Here is an 18,677-nt window from a genome sequence, read left to right as displayed (position 1 = left end):
AGAATAAAAACTTAGATAAAATGAAGTGGATCAAGATGGTGGAACAAAAAGGAAAAAAAAAAAGCAGAAAACATTTCAATATATTAAAATGATTTTTTTTCCAGTAATATAAAACATGAAATTCCTTATAACATTATAGTATTTTACAGTTTTATGAAGCTTTCTATTGTGACTTTTATGGAATCAAAAGATGAAGATGATGAGATATTTTAGCATTTATATTTTTCAAAATTAAATGTATACTGAAAATAAAGTAACTTTATGCATTTATTGGAGAGTTTGCATGTTTGCTTTTCCTCTTTATACTCTCAGTCTTGTTTGATTGAGCTGAGATCCCTGTTGTCACAATTGCTGTTTCCAAGGGGAGATGGTCAGCGCCTCTCTGGAGGGAAAGGATGCTTAGGAGAGGTCCCACAAATACATGTAAAAAATGTAGGGAAAGTCTCTTAACAAGCCCAAACGGAGTTTAGGATGTATGGCTGTTAAAAGTGAGTTTTATTAATACATGAAATAATGAAATAGTCTCTCTTGAGATGATATCTTGAAGCTTTTTGGGGAGTGAAACATAACTTGTTCACAAATAAAGACAAAGGGACCCCAGTCCTGCCTCTGTCATTTGATGAACACTGGGCAGTAAGAGAAGGCAGCAGCTGAGTACAAATCCCAGCCCCGCACTGCCTGGGTGTTTGGCAGATCCTTTTTCATCCTTTTTTCACCCATACTGGGTGCCACACTGGCAGCAGCCTGCAAAAGGAAGCGGAGCATGATTAGAAAGGTTCTGGTGGAGGTGGGAGCTCCCCAAAGATCCCTGTCTTGGAGCAAGGGCTCACCCACCCCACTGAAGATCTTTTTGGGATGCGGAGAGGAGCCTCGAGGGACTTGATGCCACAGGACCCCGAGTCAAACCTGAGATTAGACAAGATTGTGGAAAACGGGCCCAGTAACAGGGATGTGCTCCCTCACACTGCAAATCCAGGGATCATGATCACCGTGGTGGTGCCAGGGGCTTGGTGCTGGGTGGTGGTGGGAGATGGGGCTGGGGCATCAAACCCCCTAAAAAGCATCACTTGGGACTTTTCCAGAAAACATACTGCACAAGTTAAGCTGTTTTACGGAAATGGCCTCAGGCAAGGATGCACTGCCCTCCTCCCTGTGCAGGCAGGGCTCGTGCTCATGGCCATTCAGGATCTGCCTGTGGGATTGATCTCCTTCCCCATTGCAGGCATGGGTCTGGCCCACCGTGGTCCCACGGGGCTCACCAGTACCCCTAGTTACATGTGCTCCAGGGGCAGCAGGGAAGGGTGCTCACCGGCTGCCATGGGTATACAAGGATACCTTCTGGTGGCAGCTCAAGACAGCCAATGCTATTGAAACAAAAGAGCATGGTTGTGCTCTTTGTTGGTGATGAAAACAACTAGAGAAAGCTCTGGCTAATTCTTCAGTGGGCTGTGGTGGGAAAGGGGTGAGCCCCCATCAGCCTCCCCTTGCAGCGTCCATGTTTGGGGGCTGCTCTTGCGTCCCCAAGAGCCATGGGGCTGTGCTGGGAGCAGGGCTGTGCCTTCCATGGGGCTGCCCCAATCGCTTCATCCTTCCACACGGCTTCTTCTCATTCTCCAGCATGCACGTCCTTTGCACGACGCTGTGATGCTAAAGCTGTGAGCCATCGCATGTTTGGCCCCACAGCCTCTCCATGGTATTGGGGTGCTCCTCGCACAGATCTCCCCTTCCAAAAGCACCAGCTTCTGTGGTTTTGCATTGGAAACATTTAGGAAATGGTCAGTACAGCTCAAGCAGTGGCTGGAGCATGTTGTGGTTTAACCCCAGCCTGCAGCTCAGCCCCATGCAGCTGCTCGCCCCCTCCCTCTGTGTTGGGACAGGGGAGAGAATTGGAAGGATAACAGTGAGAAAACTCATGGTTTGAGATAAAGACAGTTTAATAGGTAAAGCAAAATCCGCGCACGCAAGCAAAGCAAAACAAGGGATTCATTCACCGCTTCCCATCAGCCAGCAGGTGCTCAGCCATCCCCAGGACAGCAGGGCTCCATCACGCATGATGGGGACTTGGGAAGACAAACACCATCACTCCAAACGTCGCCCCTTACTTCTTCTTCCCCCAGTTTATACACTCAGTATAACATTCAATGATATGGAATATCCCTTTGGTTAGTTCAGGTCACCTGTCCTGGCTGTGTCCCCTCCCAATACCCGGTGCCCTTCCAGCCCTCTCGCTAGCAGAGCCCGAGAAACTAAAAGTCCTTGACCTAGTATAAAAATTACTTTGCAACAACTAAAACTATCAGTGTGTTATCAACATTGTTCTCACACCAAATCCAAACCACAGCACTGCACCAGCTACGAAAAGAAAAAGTAACTCCGTCACAGCCAAAACCAGGACGAGCCATCATGGTGATGTGCAACCTCCATGGATGGCCTGGGGACATGGGTTTGTGTGGCACCATCCTCTTCCCGGGGCCACTTCCTCTGACAAAGCACCTGCCCACAGAAAGAGCCTCCCCAGGCATGGAGAGGTGTGTTACGGAGACGTCTTTGCTGTGCGACTAGTGGGGAGCAGGCATGGGGAGTGCCGGCAGCCCAGCGCCAGGGCTGTGCATGGGTCCCTGCTCCTGCCATGCCCTGGGGAGAACTCGGAGTGGGTGGGCAGCACCAGGCATGGGGGGGAATCTTGCTGCAGGTGGGCAGTATGGCTGGCCTTTTGCTGGGGAGAAGCCAGAGGGTTTGGCAGCGCTGGGACACCAAGGATTATCTCCCCAGTGGGTTGAACTGGGGCTTAATTTGCCCTTCCCAGCTCTCCTGGGGTGGGCACAGTGCCCATCTGTGCTATGCAGAGTGAGACCAAGCCAGAGGAGACGTTTGCTGAGATGTTTGGCATCCTGTATTGCTCAGGCATGTAACCCCCTGGCTTTGAGGGCTCTGTTATGGTGCCCCATCGTTCGGTGGGCAGTGGGACCCTGGGCTTTGGGTGATGCCCCTCGCCTCAGGGGGAGCAGCTGTGGGGCCAGATCCAGAGGGTGACCAGGAGCTCCCACAGCAACACAGCATCTCCCTGCCCAACTCTACCACCAGCAAACAGCTGGTGAGCCCTGCATGGGCTGGGCTTCTCCAAGAAACCGCTTGTTTCTGGGCTGGAACTCATCATGACCAAACTTTGCTTTCTGCACTCATTGTTCCTTGACTGGGAATAACCATTGGTGAGGACGTGGGGCTGTGGAACAACAGCCATTGGCACCTCTTTGGCTCCACCAGCGCTCCCATGATGGAGAATTGTAATGGGGCACCAACCCTTCCAGCAACCCCATCCCTTCCTGCCATGGGAGGAGATGGAGTCATTAAAATATTTATATGAGTATTTTGAGCTGACTTTAGTAAGGAATATGGGTCATGCCTTGTCAATGTGGTGGTGGTGGTGCTGGTCCAAGCTACAGGTCCCCAAAGCTACCTCCCCTTGGCTGCTCCTCTCCCGTACCTGACCTGACAGGCTTGGCTTAGGCAGCACCAAGCTCTGCACTCCTGAACTGGGACCAAAAGCCATATATTGCCCAGAATCTCATCCATTTTGTCAGCATGGAAAGTGTTTTGTGGCATTTTGGAACTCTAATATGTTTCAGGCAGCTACTTCCGCACCAGGGTACTAGGATTATCCCCTGAGGAAATGAATTATTTATTCCTTGCAGCTGCTGGAAGCCTGGGGTGTGAGCTGGGTGGCATGAGCATCACCTGTGAGCTGGTTCCCTCCCTCAGAAATTGCCGTTTACCACCTGCTAGCTGGCTAAAAACTTTTGCTGAGCCTGTCTCTGTGAGCATTTGGGGTTTTAAGCCAAGACGAAAACACTTGCTGCTTCTTTCAGGAAAGCACTGTATGCAGTAAGAAAGAAAAATAACATTAAAAGCAAGTGTGAATCCATTTACGTGTAGTTGAAGTTGGTGGCAGGGATGCTGCTGGCCTGAAAGAGTAAATTCTGGCCTGAATGGCTGGGGAGTGGAGTCACTGGGAAGGCAAACAGTCCCACAGGTCTTGGAGGCAGATAAAACTAATGGTTTTAACCTTTTTAAAATGCTTTTATGGATCTAGTAATTAATTAAAAAAAAATTATACAGAAGTGGGTCAGCGTATTTACTTCTGTACTGGATTAACCTGTTCTTTGGGAACAAATCACTTTGCCCACATGTTAGTTCCCTGACAGGAAGGCAGAAAACACCCTGCGTTCCCCCAAAAGGCTGGGGGATACCATCAGCTGGCTGTGGCAAGCTTGGAAGGATTCTTCTCGAATTTAGGGAAAAAACATCCTACCACACGTCAATTAATGAACACCAAATGCGCTTTCCCCTCTGCAGGAGCCTGAGCATCACCAGCTGGGCTGTGGCCACCAGCAACGTAAATGTTGGGAGCTGTTTTCTTTGGTGCCGCTGGGTTTTAGTGCCTTCAGCAATTGACACTACGCTTTTCCCCTCGCAGGCCCACTTTCCCTGGCTGGGAGCTTTTAGTGATGTTACTCCCACCCTGCCACTGTGCCTACAATGCACCTCTGCTTCGTTATTGCCCTACCAGCCATGCAATTAGCCTGGCTGACAGCTGGAGGTGTCTGAGGCTGGGAATGGGATCTGCCTGGCAGAGGTATTTGGTTTGGGTTTGGTTTCTTGCTAATCTGTCCTTGTTGCATCCCCTGCTCCAACCTTGGGGCGTGCTCTGCCAAGGGCTTTGCAAGCTGCCTGGCATAAAGGCACTGGCGGTGGCCAGAGGTTTGCCGGGCACTCCGATATTTGGGTGATGAGCTGACAGACCAGCCAGGAAAGGTTGCTCTGAGCAGCAAGGATGGGGTTTTTTTGAAAAAACAGGGACTTTGCTGCTTCTTTCCAATCTTTGGAAATGGCTTTAGAGAGCTGCTGAGATTAAAATGCAAGAGGCAAATGGGCCTCGTGTCCTTTGTAGCCCTGAGGGTGGGAGGAAAGAGACCCAGTAAACAAAATTAAAAGAAAAAACAAACAAAAAGCCCCATGGCAATGAAGAGTGGAGAAGGAAAATGGTTTCTGGCCTTGCTGATGGAGGGCTGGGTGAGAATCCCTCGGGGTGTTTGTCAGTGCTCCTGGGTGGCATCAGCCGTGTTGCTGTACCTGCCGGCCTGGCCCTTCTCAGAACTTGACCATCTTTAATAAAAAGATGGTTGTGTTTTGTTGTTTGGGTAGAGATTGTTTAGGTGGGGTTTTTGAAACAGCAATTGATTATTTTTGGGGTTGTTTCCACCACCCCCTGCCAAGGTCCCCACAGAAACAGTGACAGCAGCGGAGGCTTTGCTGTGGTGGGGTGCATTCACCTCGTGCAGTGCCGGCACCTCCTGGGACACCTCACCAGTGCTGTGCAGGCTGCTGCTGGCAAAGGGTTTGTTTTCCCCAGACCGGGTAGGGGCACAGGGCATTGCTTCATTTTATTTTTTCTCCACTGGTGCGGCGCAACATGAAGCTCCCCCATCCGAAAAGGTGTAAGCTCCCCCGGTGACCGTGGGCAGCTTCTGGTGCAAAGCAAATTGGACATGTCCATTGTGCTGGGTGGGGATGGAGAGGGGGAGTGTGTGTGGGGAAGGTCCCCAGAGCTGCTAAAATCCTAAATAATGGATGCCATCTCTCTCATGGCTCAGCATGACCCCCTTCCCTGCTTAGTCAGCAGGGAGGAAGATGTGGTGGAATTGGGCTCTCCTGTAACAGTTAAAGTGAATGGAGCCCAAACATCAGTGCTAATAAACACGCTCCGTAAATAAATGCAGAGGGCAGAGCATGCACGCTGCTGCCCAAAGCCTCCTGCCATGGTAGGCAGCATTTCTCGTGTGTTTTTAGAGTGAAAATGCATCAGGCGTGGGTGGGTTTGGGCAGGCAGGCTCTGTACCAAGGGCTGGGGAGCTGGGGCCACAAGCCCTGCCTGGCCACCATGCCAGCAGCGATGGGGTGTTTCTGTCCTGGTGTTTTGTGCCTGTTGAGGCTGCTTATGGTCCCAGGAGATACCCCAGGCTTGCTTTTCGTTTTTTTTTTTTTTTTCATTTTTTTCTTCTTTTTTTCCCTTTTTTCCTTCCTCTTTCTTTTTTTTTTCTTTATTTTTTCTTCTCCTTTTTTTTTTCTTCTTTTTTTTCCCTTTTTTCCTTCCTCTTTCTTTTTTTTTTCTTTATTTTTTCTTCTCCTTTTTTTTTTTTCTTCTTCTTTCTTTTGTTCCAGGTGTGAAGGGGTGGGCGATGCAGGCTGCTCCAGAGTGAGCAGAATACTGGGCTTGGCTTTCTGCTCTCTCCAGTGTGCCCAGGCTTTCAGTATTAGGAAACACCCTTGGGGTATTGGAGTGTGCGCATCTTGCCCAGAAAGCTGCACTGATAATAAGCACTGCTATTTTCTATGCTCTATTTTTATATATCAGCACATTTCCTAGAAACAGGCACACAGCAGAAGGAGTTGTTCTTGGCTTGCTTAATTGTATTTCTCCAGTTTTTCTTGGAAACCCAGAAGTTTGCTGTAATTGTTAGCCTTTACCCCATGCATCCTGAATTTGATGGATGGGATGAATGGGATGAATGGGATGGAATTGGATGAATGGGATGGAAGGGGATGCTGGAAGGGAGAAAAGCTCAGGCTGGTCATTAATACCTGGTGCCTGATGGAGACTAAAGTGCTTTCCAGGAGCGGTGGGGTAGAGCCCTGTCTGCCAGGACCCAGCTGTGCGGCATTGACCATGGTTGGTGCCCAGAGCTGCTGCCGTGGGTACCACCCGGAGTGGGAAGATGAAATGGAAACACATCCGCATACTTATTGATGTACTGGGGAGGTGAGAGAAATTGCTGGCAATGCCAAGTACATGAGTGAGATGTGGGTGTCTCACCCCAACATGAAAGGAGAAAAAAACAACTGTTAATTATTCTGGAAAATAAATGCTGAAAGCATGATGTAACATGGTGGTGGGTGGGTGGAACAGGTGCCTTGGTGTCTGTGTTCTTGCTGCTACAATGCAACAGGGTCCAGTCCTGGGTTGTGAGAACTGCCGCATGCTACCACAATTTGAGAGCATGTTCAGCGTCTGGGTGCTGATGCAGGGAAAAAAAAAAGGTGTTTATCTTGCCCAGTAACATGTGCCTTACACACACACACACACACACACACACACAAAAAAAAAAAAAAAAAAAAAAAAAGCAAGTCATTATTTCCAGTTCTGTCCCCAAAAATAGCATCTTGCCACCCCATGCAGCCTCTGTGGGGTGAGGCTCCTTCCCCCTCGTGCCCCCATGGAGATGCTGCCACTGCTGCCATGGTTTGGGAGCTGGGCAAGGTCAAGCTCAGTGCTTGCCCATGGGCAGGTGCCAGCAATGGGTGCAGTAGCGCTGCCTGTCCCCAGCACAGGCTGCCAGCCCTGCCTGGGTAAAAACACAGACAGCATTCAAGCCTGGCCCCGCTCTATTTCTAGCATGCTTTGGGTGGGCTTGGTGACCCCAGAGCATGGGGTTTGCAGGGTCCATAGGTAACTTTGCCAGCAAGGATAACCGCAGGCAAAGGTGGGGGCCCAGGTGATGTATTTGCTAGGAGACGGTTTAAGCAACGACAATAGCAGCTCTGGAGCTCCGTGAGCACTCGCTGCAGGCTCCTGGGTGGGGAGGGAGGAGGATGGTCTTTGCTGATCTCCCCACCTTTCTGGGGATGAGGCTGTCAGCATTGCAACTGCCAGAGAGGCTCTGGCAGGGACCAACCTGCAGCCCAGGGCACAATCCCTGCACTGTGCCAGCCAAATCCACCTCGTTTCTCACGTCATGGGAAAACCGAATGGGATCTGGGGGCTGCTGATGCTCTCGGGTACAGAGAGGAACTGCTGTGAAGCGAGGTTTCTTCTCGTTTTCACTGAAGGTCGGGTCTGGTGAGTGTGGCAACTGTTGACTCCTAACACTGTCCGCAAAGTAGTTACTCTGGGGCCTCAATTAGCTTTAAATTAATTTCCCCCAATTCTTCCCATTAATCCTCTGTCCCTTGCAGAGTTTTCCCTTTTCAGATGGAGTCCCTCTGCCCCACTGGTAAGGCCATTGCTCTGTTCGCATCACTTTATTTCATTTATTGCTTTCCTTGTTCCATCACCGTGGTTCATCCATGTTTTATCACTACAGCGTAGGCTGTTTTAATTTGCTGGTTCCTTTGCACGGCACAGCTCTGTGCATGGAGGTATCATTATCTGCCTTCCTTCATATATTTAGATTTTGTTCTCCCGCAAAAAGCTGACCAGTTAGGGCTTAGGGTATTTTCCGTTCATTTTCCCAGCTGGGTTTACCATCCTCCTGCCTCCCAACGCGGGGCTGCTTTGCCTGCAGCACCCCCCAAACAGTGCCAGTACTTGGCAGGGCTCAGCTTGGCAGGCAGGGGGGTTGGAGGGGCTCATACGGGCAGAGGAGTGGGTCTGGGGTACGGAATGGGGGTGTTGGGGCTGCCGGGGTGCCCAGAGGCCCCATCTTGGGTGACAGGCAGAGAGCCATCTTCTGGAGCACTTGATGAATGTCTTTGGTGGTTTTGCTTAATTTTTTTAGATCATTAGCTCCCAGGACTAGAGCAGGGACCTCCTCCTACCTGCAGAGCCAGGGCCATGCCCATTTCCAGCCCTCCCCACCGCCCCGGGGATGCAGAAAGCCTTTTCAGCAGCAGGGAGGGAACTTTTTACAGTCTTTATTGCAGCCACAGGAATACATCAGTGGTATTGCCGGTGGGTGGACAGGGAGCTGGGGGCTCGGTGGTCCTGCAATTCCCTGTTCCATCCATGTGTGACTGGAGGAGCAGTCCCCAATGCCGGCCTACCAGACCCCCACCCCAGCCGCTCACCTCAGGGTGCAGAGCCCAGCAGGCAGGAGCCCCCCTTGCATGCTGCTTCCAGCTCCGAGCTCACCTGCAAAAGGGGGAAAAGCAGAGGGGCAGCCCCAGGCGTGGAGGCTGACCGCCAGCATGGCATGGGGTGGGTGAGGGGGCCGTGGCTTTACCTTGGAGGCACAGTAGAGAGGGGGTGAGTTGGGGGGGCAGCAGGTGGAGGCAAAGTCGGCTTGCTGCTCCACCAGCTGACCCAGCAGCTCGGGGCTGGCCTCTGGCATCGTCTGTGTCAGGCTTTCCCGCAGCCTGCCAGGTAGGGACCGACGGGTTTTAGCAGAGAGCTGGAGGCATTGAATACCTCTATGGCATTTTCAGGGAAGGGAAGCACATGCAGGTGGCAGAAGGAATGGGGCTGGACCCCCTGCAAGGGTTGTGTTATGTGCTTCCCTGTATTTTGCTGCTGTTTAGGCTCAAAACTACCAGCTCCATTCACCCATCCTCAAAATTTTGGCCAGATTTTGATTGCATCCACTGATCCAGTTTTGAGGGAGAGGGAGAAAAGGTTACCTCTTCTTGAAATCAAGGAAATTTAACTTGTTGTACTGCCCGCAGAGCTGGTTGGTCTTTTCCAGGAAGGGGGGCAGCTCTTCTCCCATCTGCTGGCGCTGGGTAGCAGAGGATGGCTGTAAGCAGGCTGGGAAAAGCCTCTGTGGGGGTTTGAGGGATGCAGGGCAGCAAGGGAGGGGAGCCAGCGCAGCCATCCCTGCCTCTCACCTTGCTGTCCAGGCAGGCAGCGGAGTCCTTGGCAGAGCAGCACTCCCCCCTGACTTTTTTGGAGGCATCATATATCTTGCCGAAGAAGGCATCGGGGATGCTGGGATACTCCTGCACCAGCTCGAACAGGTACCTGGAGCAGGGAAAACAAGCAGCTGTAAGAGTTTTTATTGCTGGTGCTGCTCAGCGTGGGATGGGGGCTGCTTTTCACATCATTGTGCAATTCCTGGGGGTGATACCCCTGAGGGAAGAGAGGCTGCTCCCCCCATTATCCTAATAATAATCAAACCATATAATGAAGACTAGGGGAGGAGGAAGGGTCAGCAATTCAGCTGCTGTGGGTACCGCTTACCTCTTGACATGGCGAGGCCCATCCTCACTGCACAGCTGCTCGTTCGACGGCTTCTGCGTGTCTGGCACTTTGTGGGCAGGCGCCGGTGGCAAGGCCAAGATGCAGAAATAGTTTTGCATGAGGTTTTTCCCCTTGCAGCAGTTGGCAAACCTTGCGTCTTGGGCCGACAGCATGCTGCAGACTTTGGCTGTGTGCTCCGATAACTGCAAAGAGGGGAGCAGAGAGTGTGTGGGGCTTGGGTTCCTGCCGGGGCTGGTGAGGCTGCAGACCCCCTCACCACAACGGAGTTCAAGGCCCTAAGCCCCTGCTGTGACTCAGGAGGTGGTTTTGAGGTGGACTCCTGGTTCTCCTACCTTCTTTTGCATGCAGTCCTCAGCCACCGAGTCACAGCACTGGGAAAACACCTCAGCAGCATCTTCTGCCAGGGGGAAAATGTCCTCGAAGGAAGCACTGGGCATCTTCTGAGCAAGCGAGGTGAGGTAGCTGGGCGTGCACAAGGCGTACGAGGGGCTTAGGGAGCTCAGCTCCCCCCTCCCCATTAACAGCTCCAAGCAGGGGGTTTGCTGCATAGAGGTGTGGGTGGGACATGATGGGGAGCCACGGGGCTCATCCTGTGCCTCAGCTACAGGCATAGCACTTCCACGGGATGCTACAGCGCGCTTGTTTTTTACAACGTAATTAACATCTGCCTTTGTGAGTGCTGCCTGTGAACAGGATCCGCAGCTTGAAAGAGGAATGCGCTCACAGCCTGATCTCCAGGAAAGAAAAGGCCATTTTCCCCTTTTACCTGAAGGTGAGTTTGTCCTTCCCGTACGCCGTGAAGCGGGAGCAAACCCGGTTTGACATCAGGGTGAGGAGGGAGATGGTTTTCCTTTCCAGTTTCTGCCATAAAAAGAAGATGGAGGTGTCCTCTGAGGGAAATGCAAGCCTTTCCCAGCCACCTCTCCTCAGGCCATCAGCACAGTGCAGCTCCCTGAGGAGCGAGGACGGGGCTGAGCCCAGTGGTCCGAAGAGCCTCACCTCCTTCAGGAAGCAGGCAGTGGGTGCCTGGGAGATGCAGCAGGTGGAAACCATGGAGAGGAAGGACTTGGTGGAGCCCAGGAGCACGGGCAGGGGCGCTTGGCTGTAGCTGCTGGCGTAGTCGTGGAGAAACCTGTGGCAGAGGTGGGCTGAGTTGAGCCGGTGCCCCGGGATCGGGTACTCAGGTGCAGGAGATGGAGGGTTTGGGGGTGTTAGGGCTGCCCGGAGATGGCAGCCCTCTCCAGGTACCACCCCATGCTGCCAGCTTGTTGCACCAAGCCATCAAGCTGGCTGGTGGCCCCTCTCCAGCCACTTGCACAGGCGGTGGCACTCCTCATCCCTTTGGTAATATCCGGCTGCTGGGGCTCGTGCAAATGCGGGTCGCCCCAGTGTTTTACTCTGATGCACTGGTAGCCCCACAGTCACCAAGAGCCACAGCAGCGATGGCAGCAGGGCAAGACTGGGAGATGCTCGCTTGGTGGGCACCTGGATGTCAGCCAGTGCCATCATGCACACTGGCTCAATTGGCTGTTATCGGCGAGACCGAGTGCCATCCCCAGCCTGGCTTACCTGTCTGCAAAGTCCTTAGGGTCCTTCTTGAAGGCCTGGCAGATCTCTTCGTTGGAGGGCTGGAGGTAGCGGGGCAGGTCCTGGGGTGGGTGCCGCAGGGCGGCCAGGCACAGCTTCTGCTCCAGCCCCTCATGGGCGCAGCAGCCAGCCGTGCCAGGGTGAGACGGGAAGGGCGAGTCTGCGCTGCAGGATTTGGCTGACAGAGCTGAGGACTGTGGGAGGGAGAGGAGGTTACATGCTGGTAACCATCCTAAACTGTCCCCACCATCCCTGGTTTTGGGGTCCATCACCAAGTTTCGGCCAGCCTTACCCCGTCATCGTAGCAGGAGGGGTCAGCACCTTCAGTGCAGCAAGTTTCAGCCAGGGAGACGATTTCGTGGACGAGGTGGCTGATCTCCTCGAAGGTGGCATTGGAGAATTTCCTGCTATTGGCAATAATGGTCCTGGGAGCAGGGAGCAAGGAGAGGATGAGCTAGGGGTATGTTTCTCTCTCTTATGACAAAAATCACATTGCAGCATAATTCTGCCAAAATGGGGTTTAACATCGTCAGCTGGAGAGGAGCAGCTGTGGCGCTGCAAGTAATAGCAGCGTATTCCTTGGAAAACAACTGTGAAAGACCCAGAGTGGGTCTCAGGCGGGGGGCTGCCCTCTCCAGGGGATCACGCACCAGCTCTGTTTGAATTCCTGATTATTTAGGCACCTAATTGGTTTTGAGGAGTTCACCAACGAAGCAAACTTCTCTCCTGTTAAGAGCATTCGGAGTCCTCATTTGTGGAGAATGAATAAATCTTCCCCTTTCTAAAAGTATTTTTATTTAGTACTTTTTGATCTCGGATCAGGTGCTGAGTGTCCTGTCAGGGCAAATATGGCAGGAGGTACCTACAGCGTTCGGAAATCCTCCTTCCCCAGGGCCTTGAACTCTTGGCAGACTTTGTCCCGGACGTAAGCTTTACCTGTCAGTGCAGAAAAAAGGAGAATTTGTGAGCAGGATTTCTGCCTTGGCTTGCTAGGGCACAGCCCTTGCTGTACCTGGGGTGGCCGGGGAGCCGGGATTCAGTTAGCCTGCATCTGCTGGAGCTGGGGTTTGGGAAAATGCTGGTTTTGCTTTCCCCTGCAGTACCACCTCCTATGCCCTTCTCTTTGGGTGGCAGTTAGCACTCATTTCCAGAAACCTTTCTCCTTGCAGAACCTAAAACCAGCATGGCTCTGCCTGAGTCCCCTAAGGAAAATAACTCAGATCTTTTGCTTCTTGCCAGGGAAAATGATCATCTGGGGATCCTGTTCCTACTTGACCCCCTGTTTTGCTCTTACTTTCCCCTTCCTTCCCTGGCAGCAACAGTGGTGTGGGAGTGGGGGATGCTATGCCACCACAAAACATGGTCCAAAGGCTGTGGAGCTCTTGCTTTATTTGCTTGAGGATTTTTATTTTTTTACACAGTTGCTTCTTTTCTCAAGTCAGACTTGGTGGTTGCCCCTGGGAAGGTGTTGGTACGGCACTGCAGACCAGCAAAGGCAGCTGCTGTGCTGCTGGTCTTGGAGAAGCACCTCTGGTACCCAGGTTGCTGCTCCAGTTCTGCAGCCAAAAAAAGGGGCAGGGGCAAACCCCCTCCTTGGCCGCTGTGAAAGCAACAGCCAAAACATCAGGCCTGTTCGTTCCTTGTCTGAATGGATGTTTCTGGGTGTGTGAAATGCGAGGTGTTGGTTTTTCTGCCAGGGAGCTCTGGAGACAGGACCATGGAGGTCAGAAGCACCCAGCAGTGAAGACATCCCCAGTGACTCTTTCATCCTTGGAAAAATGCTATTGATTTTTGCTGTAAACTGCATTGGTTAGACTTTGGTACTGGCAGGGTAAATACTGATACCAGTATTTACTGGTGTTACAGTGTGAAGCAAGGTCATTTCCACAAAACCGAGGGGTTATGTGCCGTTACATTGAAGGTCACATTACTTGGGTGGGGAAGGAAGAGTGATGGCACTTTTTCAGGGTTGGTAGCACTAGGAAAAAAGGGGAAGCCATGGTAAAAGGCAGGTCTCTCTCCTCACATGAACAGAAGCTGCCAGCACTGCTCCAAGCGCCAACTTACTGCATTTCTCGGTTTTGGCAGGTGGGTGATTCCCTGCAGTGCTGTGAAGGCAGCAAAGGGTGGCACAGAGCATCATTTCCATCCGAAGGGTGGGTGTTACACCAAAAAGGTCTTGTGAAGGGGGTCAGAAAATCTCGTTTTCCCTTGCAAAGGGAAGAAGCTGGGCCCTGCGACACAGTCCTCTCCTCCTTCCTCTGACCCCGACACCAGCCCAGGCTCTTTCCCTCCCAGCTCCTCCAGCATCACCCCAAAGGGGTATCCCAGGTACCAAAGCATCATCCCATGCCTTCCCTTCCCTCCCTTTGATTCCTGCCCAGTGATTTGGCTGTGGGTTGGGGAGAGGGGAGGTCACTGAAAACCACCAGAGCAGATGGACCCCAGCCTCATATCCCTCATCCCTGCAGGAGAGCAAAGCCCCAGACACATGATAAATGCCCTTACCTCGGTGCTCGGCACGCACAGCGGCTAAAAGCAGCATCAGGGAGAGAGCTGCCCTCATGTTGGAGCCGGTTTCCCTCCTCCAGCCGAAAAGCAGTGCTGGGAAACCCATCCCAGTGTTTATATGTAGTGCCAATTGCCAGGTGAATGATTAATCCCAGTGGAGGGGCAGAGGGTGAGCATCCTTGGCCTGCCTGCCATAGTCTGGGTGCCAGCACCTCCAAAATCGGGCTGATTTTAATCATTAACTCAGCAAAATGGGGATGCGTTGCTGTAGGAGCCTCAGGCAGGGTCTTCCTGCCTGAGATGGATGGTGGGTGCAACATGAACAATAGAGGATGTGCCGGGGAAAGCATTCCATACATCCCAGGAACGCAAAGCAATGTGGGTTGGGCCAAGAAATGGTTCTCCCAGCCCCGTGCAAGGAAGGAGCCTGCACTTTTGGGGTGCAAGCACACCAAACTCTGCCAGGGTGGTGATAGGTGGGGACAACTGCTCTGTGAGGTGATGGTGACCTGGTGCAGTGCCCTGCGCCTCCGTGACCATGTTGTACCAGCGCTAGGTCAGGGTGACTCCCACCCAAAGTCACTAATGGCCAGGTGTCATGTGCCCCAAGGTTTGCTGCTTTCCAAAGGCATGCATTGCTTTTTCCCCTCCTTGGGCTGATAGTGGAGCCCTGGAGACCCCCAGGAGCTGCAGTAGAAGGGGCAGTGGGTGCTGTATGTGGCACTGGCAAGGTGCCTGGGCATGGGGCCAGAGGGACTGCAGAGCCACCAGGGTCAGGAGCAGCTTATTTATTCAGCCTTAGGAAGGCAGACAGCAGGCATCATGGCCCAAGGTTGCTGCAAAATAATTATCGAGCAAATCCCACCCTGGGTTAGTGGTGTTTACTGAAATAACCAGCTTCTCTCAGGTGGCTTCCCATGGGCGAACAGACCAGTGCTGTGTTGGGGCTTTTTAAAAGCTCAGTCGTGACTAGAGCAACCAAATCTTAAATATCCCCTTTTCCAGGCAAGTGTACAGAGTTTGCTGCTGTTTAGGACAAGTAGCATTTGACCTGGTTGCTGCTTGTCTCGGGCCACCCTCCAAATCCTGTAGCGGTGGGTTTGTTTCTTGGCACAGTCCTGCAGTGGCTATGGTCTACAGGTGGCTCGGGGTTAGACAGAGGTGACCAGGACTGTGTGCACAGCCAGATGCATGTGGAAGTGGGTTTTCTTGCTTTTACTGGAACTAAAGGTCCTTTTTCCCCTCTGAGCAGCCCCCCACAGGTGGACGTGCCAGCTGAGATGCTCTTCAGTACAGTGACAATGTTTATATATATATACATATATATAAAATATATATACATTTTATATATGATAAAACCAGAGACAGTGGATGCTCAGGAGGATTCAGAACCATTAGAGATCAGAGGAGGGTTTGATCACACTGTGCAGAAGCAACCTGGGTAATGGGCTATTTGGGTATGAACACAGGTATTTGGTCTCTTTTGTGACTACCCTGTAGGAGTCAAGCTGTAATTTCTCAGCAGCTTGCTGTTTAATCGCCACAGTCAGCCTGTTTGGGACGAAAGCCTGGGTATGGGTTAAACCAGGTGGAGGAGAACTGTTTGTAAAATTACTGCAGTCAGGGTGATGCATGGTGCAGGATGTGAAAAATTACGAGAAGTGGTGGTGTGTTAGGCTGAAAAAGCCAGCTCTCCTCCCCCAGGCATGATGGCAGCCTCCTGCCCGTGCTGCCCATAAATTTGGCTTCTCTGGGATGAGCAGCTGCCTGCATCATCCTGCTGTGCCTGAATCCCACAGGATCTGGGTTCTGCAAGATGCCTCTCACTAATGCAATAAGAGTGTGTGTGTGTGTGTGTGTGTGCGTGCTCACCTGCACTCGGATGCTTCTATAAGGTGTGTGTATACGATGCCCAGCTACAGGAGATGTGGATATATAAGATGCCCCATACATAAGATTTCCGCTCTCTCCAGTCTCATCCTTTTGGCAGGTGAAGTCAATGAAGAATTGGGGGGGGGTGGGGGGGTGGGGGGTGGGGGGGTGTGGGTGTGGGGGTGGGGGGGGGGGGTGTGTGTGGGGGGGTGTGTGCGTGTGTGTGTGTGAGAGAGAGAGAGAGAGAGAGAGAGAGAGAGAGGATCCAAGCGAAATTGAGAAACACATCAGAAAAAACCCAAGAGAAGACATAAACACCTACTTAATGTAATGAAATGTTGTATATGTGCCAGGAGGGTGGTCCTGCCAGCCATCCCCACTCAGCAGCGGCTCAGGTCGTGCCCACCCGCTCACCCCACACAGCAACTAGGGCAGGATTTTGGAGGTAGGTTTGGGCTGCCCTCCCCATCCCTTCGAATTGCTTGCACAACAGCCCTCATCAGGGGTAATAATTAATAAGATGCCAGGCTGGGCTTCCCGGAGCGCATCCTGCACTGTGGCTGCCTGACAGCTGGTGACTGGTGCCGGTCTCTGTCTCCGGGTCTCCATCCCCATGAAACCATCCCATGAGCATGGGCAACATCGGTGAACCCCTGCACTGGGGTGTTAAACACAGGAGAATGAACAGCATCCCGTGCTGCTGGGGAAATGTCGCTGTTACCCTGGGAAGCTCAGCTCCAGTGTGCCTCGGTGAGTTGCATGGCATTGGGTTGAATTCTTGCCCCTGCAGCTGCTGAGCTGGGGCCTCTGGCTTTGTGGGGGCTGCAGCAGCACCGACGAGCACGTTGGCTGAGCCGGAGAGCGCCCAGGGGTCGGTCCTGGCAGCCAGGTTTCGGCAGCCAAACTGTGCCAGGGTATGCCTGTCCCAGCCCCATCCCAGAGTTCTGCTGGGAGCGTCATAGAACTCTGCGGGGTCTCCTTGGAGCTAAGCTTCCCATTTACCCCCTGAAGGTTGAAAATTCAACAAGATATCCTCTTCTAGTGTCCAAAGACACACCTGGAAAAGGGAGAAAAATCTAGCTGAAGTGCTCCTCGTGGTCCTGCCTGGGAAGCACGTTGCTGACAGGGAAGCAGGTCCGGAGGGATGGAAATCCAACCACTGCGCCCCGCACCCCAGATCTGCCCAGGCCCCACGCACACCGCAGGCAGGGTCCCCCCGCCTCGCTGCCTCCGCTCCCCTCCAGGCCAGATGTTCCCCCTTTAGACCAGATGTCCCCCCGCCAGACCAGGTCCTCTGGGCTGAGGGCAGAGCGGATTTGGGACAGCCAACAGGAGCGAGGTGCCCAGGTCCCCCCGCCTGGCAGTGGGGGGCATCTCGCTGCCATGCATTCGCCCCAAAGCAGTCGGTCACTTAGACGGGGCTGTGCCGCAGCAAGCCAGGCGCCATCTGCGCCAGGGCCCGGCAGCGGTTCGCCGGGGGTGCTTCAGCCAGACAGGCTGCAATTACGGGCAATTATTTCAATTAAAGGCAAAGGGCTGCAGGGGAGAACCTTGTTCTGCTACAAAGCAGCGTCTGGGGTTTCGGGGGGTGGGGGGTGGGGCTGGGATCCATACGGATACGGTTTGGCGGGCGCCCCCCCAGCCCCACGGACGCCCCGCGGGGGGTCGGCGGCCTCCCCCGGGGGGAAGCGGGACCCCCGGGCTGCGGGTCATCCCCCGGGCCGGGCCGGGCACCGCGGGGCTCGGATGGGGGGATGGGGGCGCCTACGGCAGCGCCGGGACCCCCGGCTGGGGGCTGGGGCCTGAGGCAGCGGCTCCGCAGTGGCTGCACCCCGCGGCTCCCGCGGGGACTTGTATTAGGTCCGTGTTCCCCCCCCGCCCCCTTTTTGGTCTTTTTTTTTCTTTCCCCTCTTCTCTTTGTCTCTTTTTCCTGTCCGCCCCCCACCTCCCTCCCCCCCCGCCTTTTTATTTGTTTGTTTCTGGGGTTTTTTTCCCCTTTATTTTCTCCATTTTCTTCTTTTTGCCCTTTTTATTTTTTCTTGTATTTTTTTCCTTTTTTTCTTCTTCTTTTTTTTAATCTGTTGTTTCAGATTTTTATTTGTTTTTTCAGAGTTTTATTCTGTAATACAACCGGGAGCAGAATTCGTGTGTAGTGCTAAAGCTGGTTTAAATGCTGTTATAAAAACATGTAAGAATACAAATGTTTGAAAATAACGCCTATAAAAAATTGTATTCCGAACTTAGGTACAAAACCTTGTATTTATTGAAATAAAGCACCTGTCACCATATCCCTGAGCGCGCTCTGGAACCACCCTGATGGCAGCCTGTTTCCGAAATGCTTTGTTCAGCCCTCACCTTGTGTTAATTGCACGGGGCACGTTTAATTGCCTGATGCAGGCTGTGCAGTGCTGGTGAGGTGTAATGCTGAGTCCTTACGTCAGCCGGTAAAAATGCTGCTGTGCTTGGTAGGAGCATCTCCTTGGAGCAGGTGCCTTTCTGTACGGTATAGTTATACATAGTTATATATATACATATATGTATGGCTGGTATAGATGGTGGGGGGTTGATGTCAGTTGGTAGCTGGTGTGTGCACTGTGTGCTGCCCGGTAGAAGCGGGCTGCCGGTGTCAAAGCAGGTTCGGTTTTGGCTGTCACAGATCTGCGCGGGAGCAGCCCTGGGTTGATACTGAGTTCAAGTGCCTGCTCAGCCGGTTTCATCGTTGTCCTCTGTGAAATGT

General features: G+C 52.7%; 1 protein-coding gene across 1 annotated transcript; it reads right to left on the bottom strand.

Annotated features, from left to right (window-relative positions):
- Positions 1 to 8,672: 8,672 nt before the first annotated feature.
- On the bottom strand, positions 8,673 to 14,189 carry GC (GC vitamin D binding protein). Its single transcript, XM_056326505.1, has 12 exons — positions 14,066 to 14,189; positions 12,424 to 12,493; positions 11,850 to 11,982; positions 11,540 to 11,751; positions 10,970 to 11,102; positions 10,737 to 10,831; positions 10,303 to 10,432; positions 9,950 to 10,152; positions 9,598 to 9,730; positions 9,391 to 9,488; positions 8,997 to 9,129; positions 8,673 to 8,905 (listed from the first exon to the last, which is right to left on the bottom strand). Exons 1-12 carry the CDS (start codon positions 14,172 to 14,174, stop codon positions 8,843 to 8,845), a joined length of 1,512 nt encoding a protein of 503 aa, XP_056182480.1. The 5' UTR covers positions 14,175 to 14,189; the 3' UTR covers positions 8,673 to 8,842.
- Positions 14,190 to 18,677: the final 4,488 nt, after the last annotated feature.

This window comes from Falco biarmicus, chromosome 1 (assembly GCF_023638135.1).
Source record: "Falco biarmicus isolate bFalBia1 chromosome 1, bFalBia1.pri, whole genome shotgun sequence".
NCBI lineage: Eukaryota > Metazoa > Chordata > Aves > Falconiformes > Falconidae > Falco > Falco biarmicus.
Note: the sequence above shows the minus strand (reverse complement) of the source record. Positions and strands in the feature narration are given on the sequence as shown.

Bases quoted from the DNA above. Each gene is read 5' to 3' on its own strand.
- GC (XM_056326505.1), bottom strand. From the start codon at position 14,174: ATGGGTTTCCCAGCACTGCTTTTCGGCTGGAGGAGGGAAACCGGCTCC. The intron at 11,103-11,539 runs GTAAGCCAGGCT...CCTCTGCCACAG, and splicing joins CCTAAGGACTTTGCAGACAG to GTTTCTCCACGACTACGCCA. The intron at 10,433-10,736 runs GTAAAAGGGGAA...GTGCACGCCCAG, and splicing joins AAGGACAAACTCACCTTCAG to CTACCTCACCTCGCTTGCTC.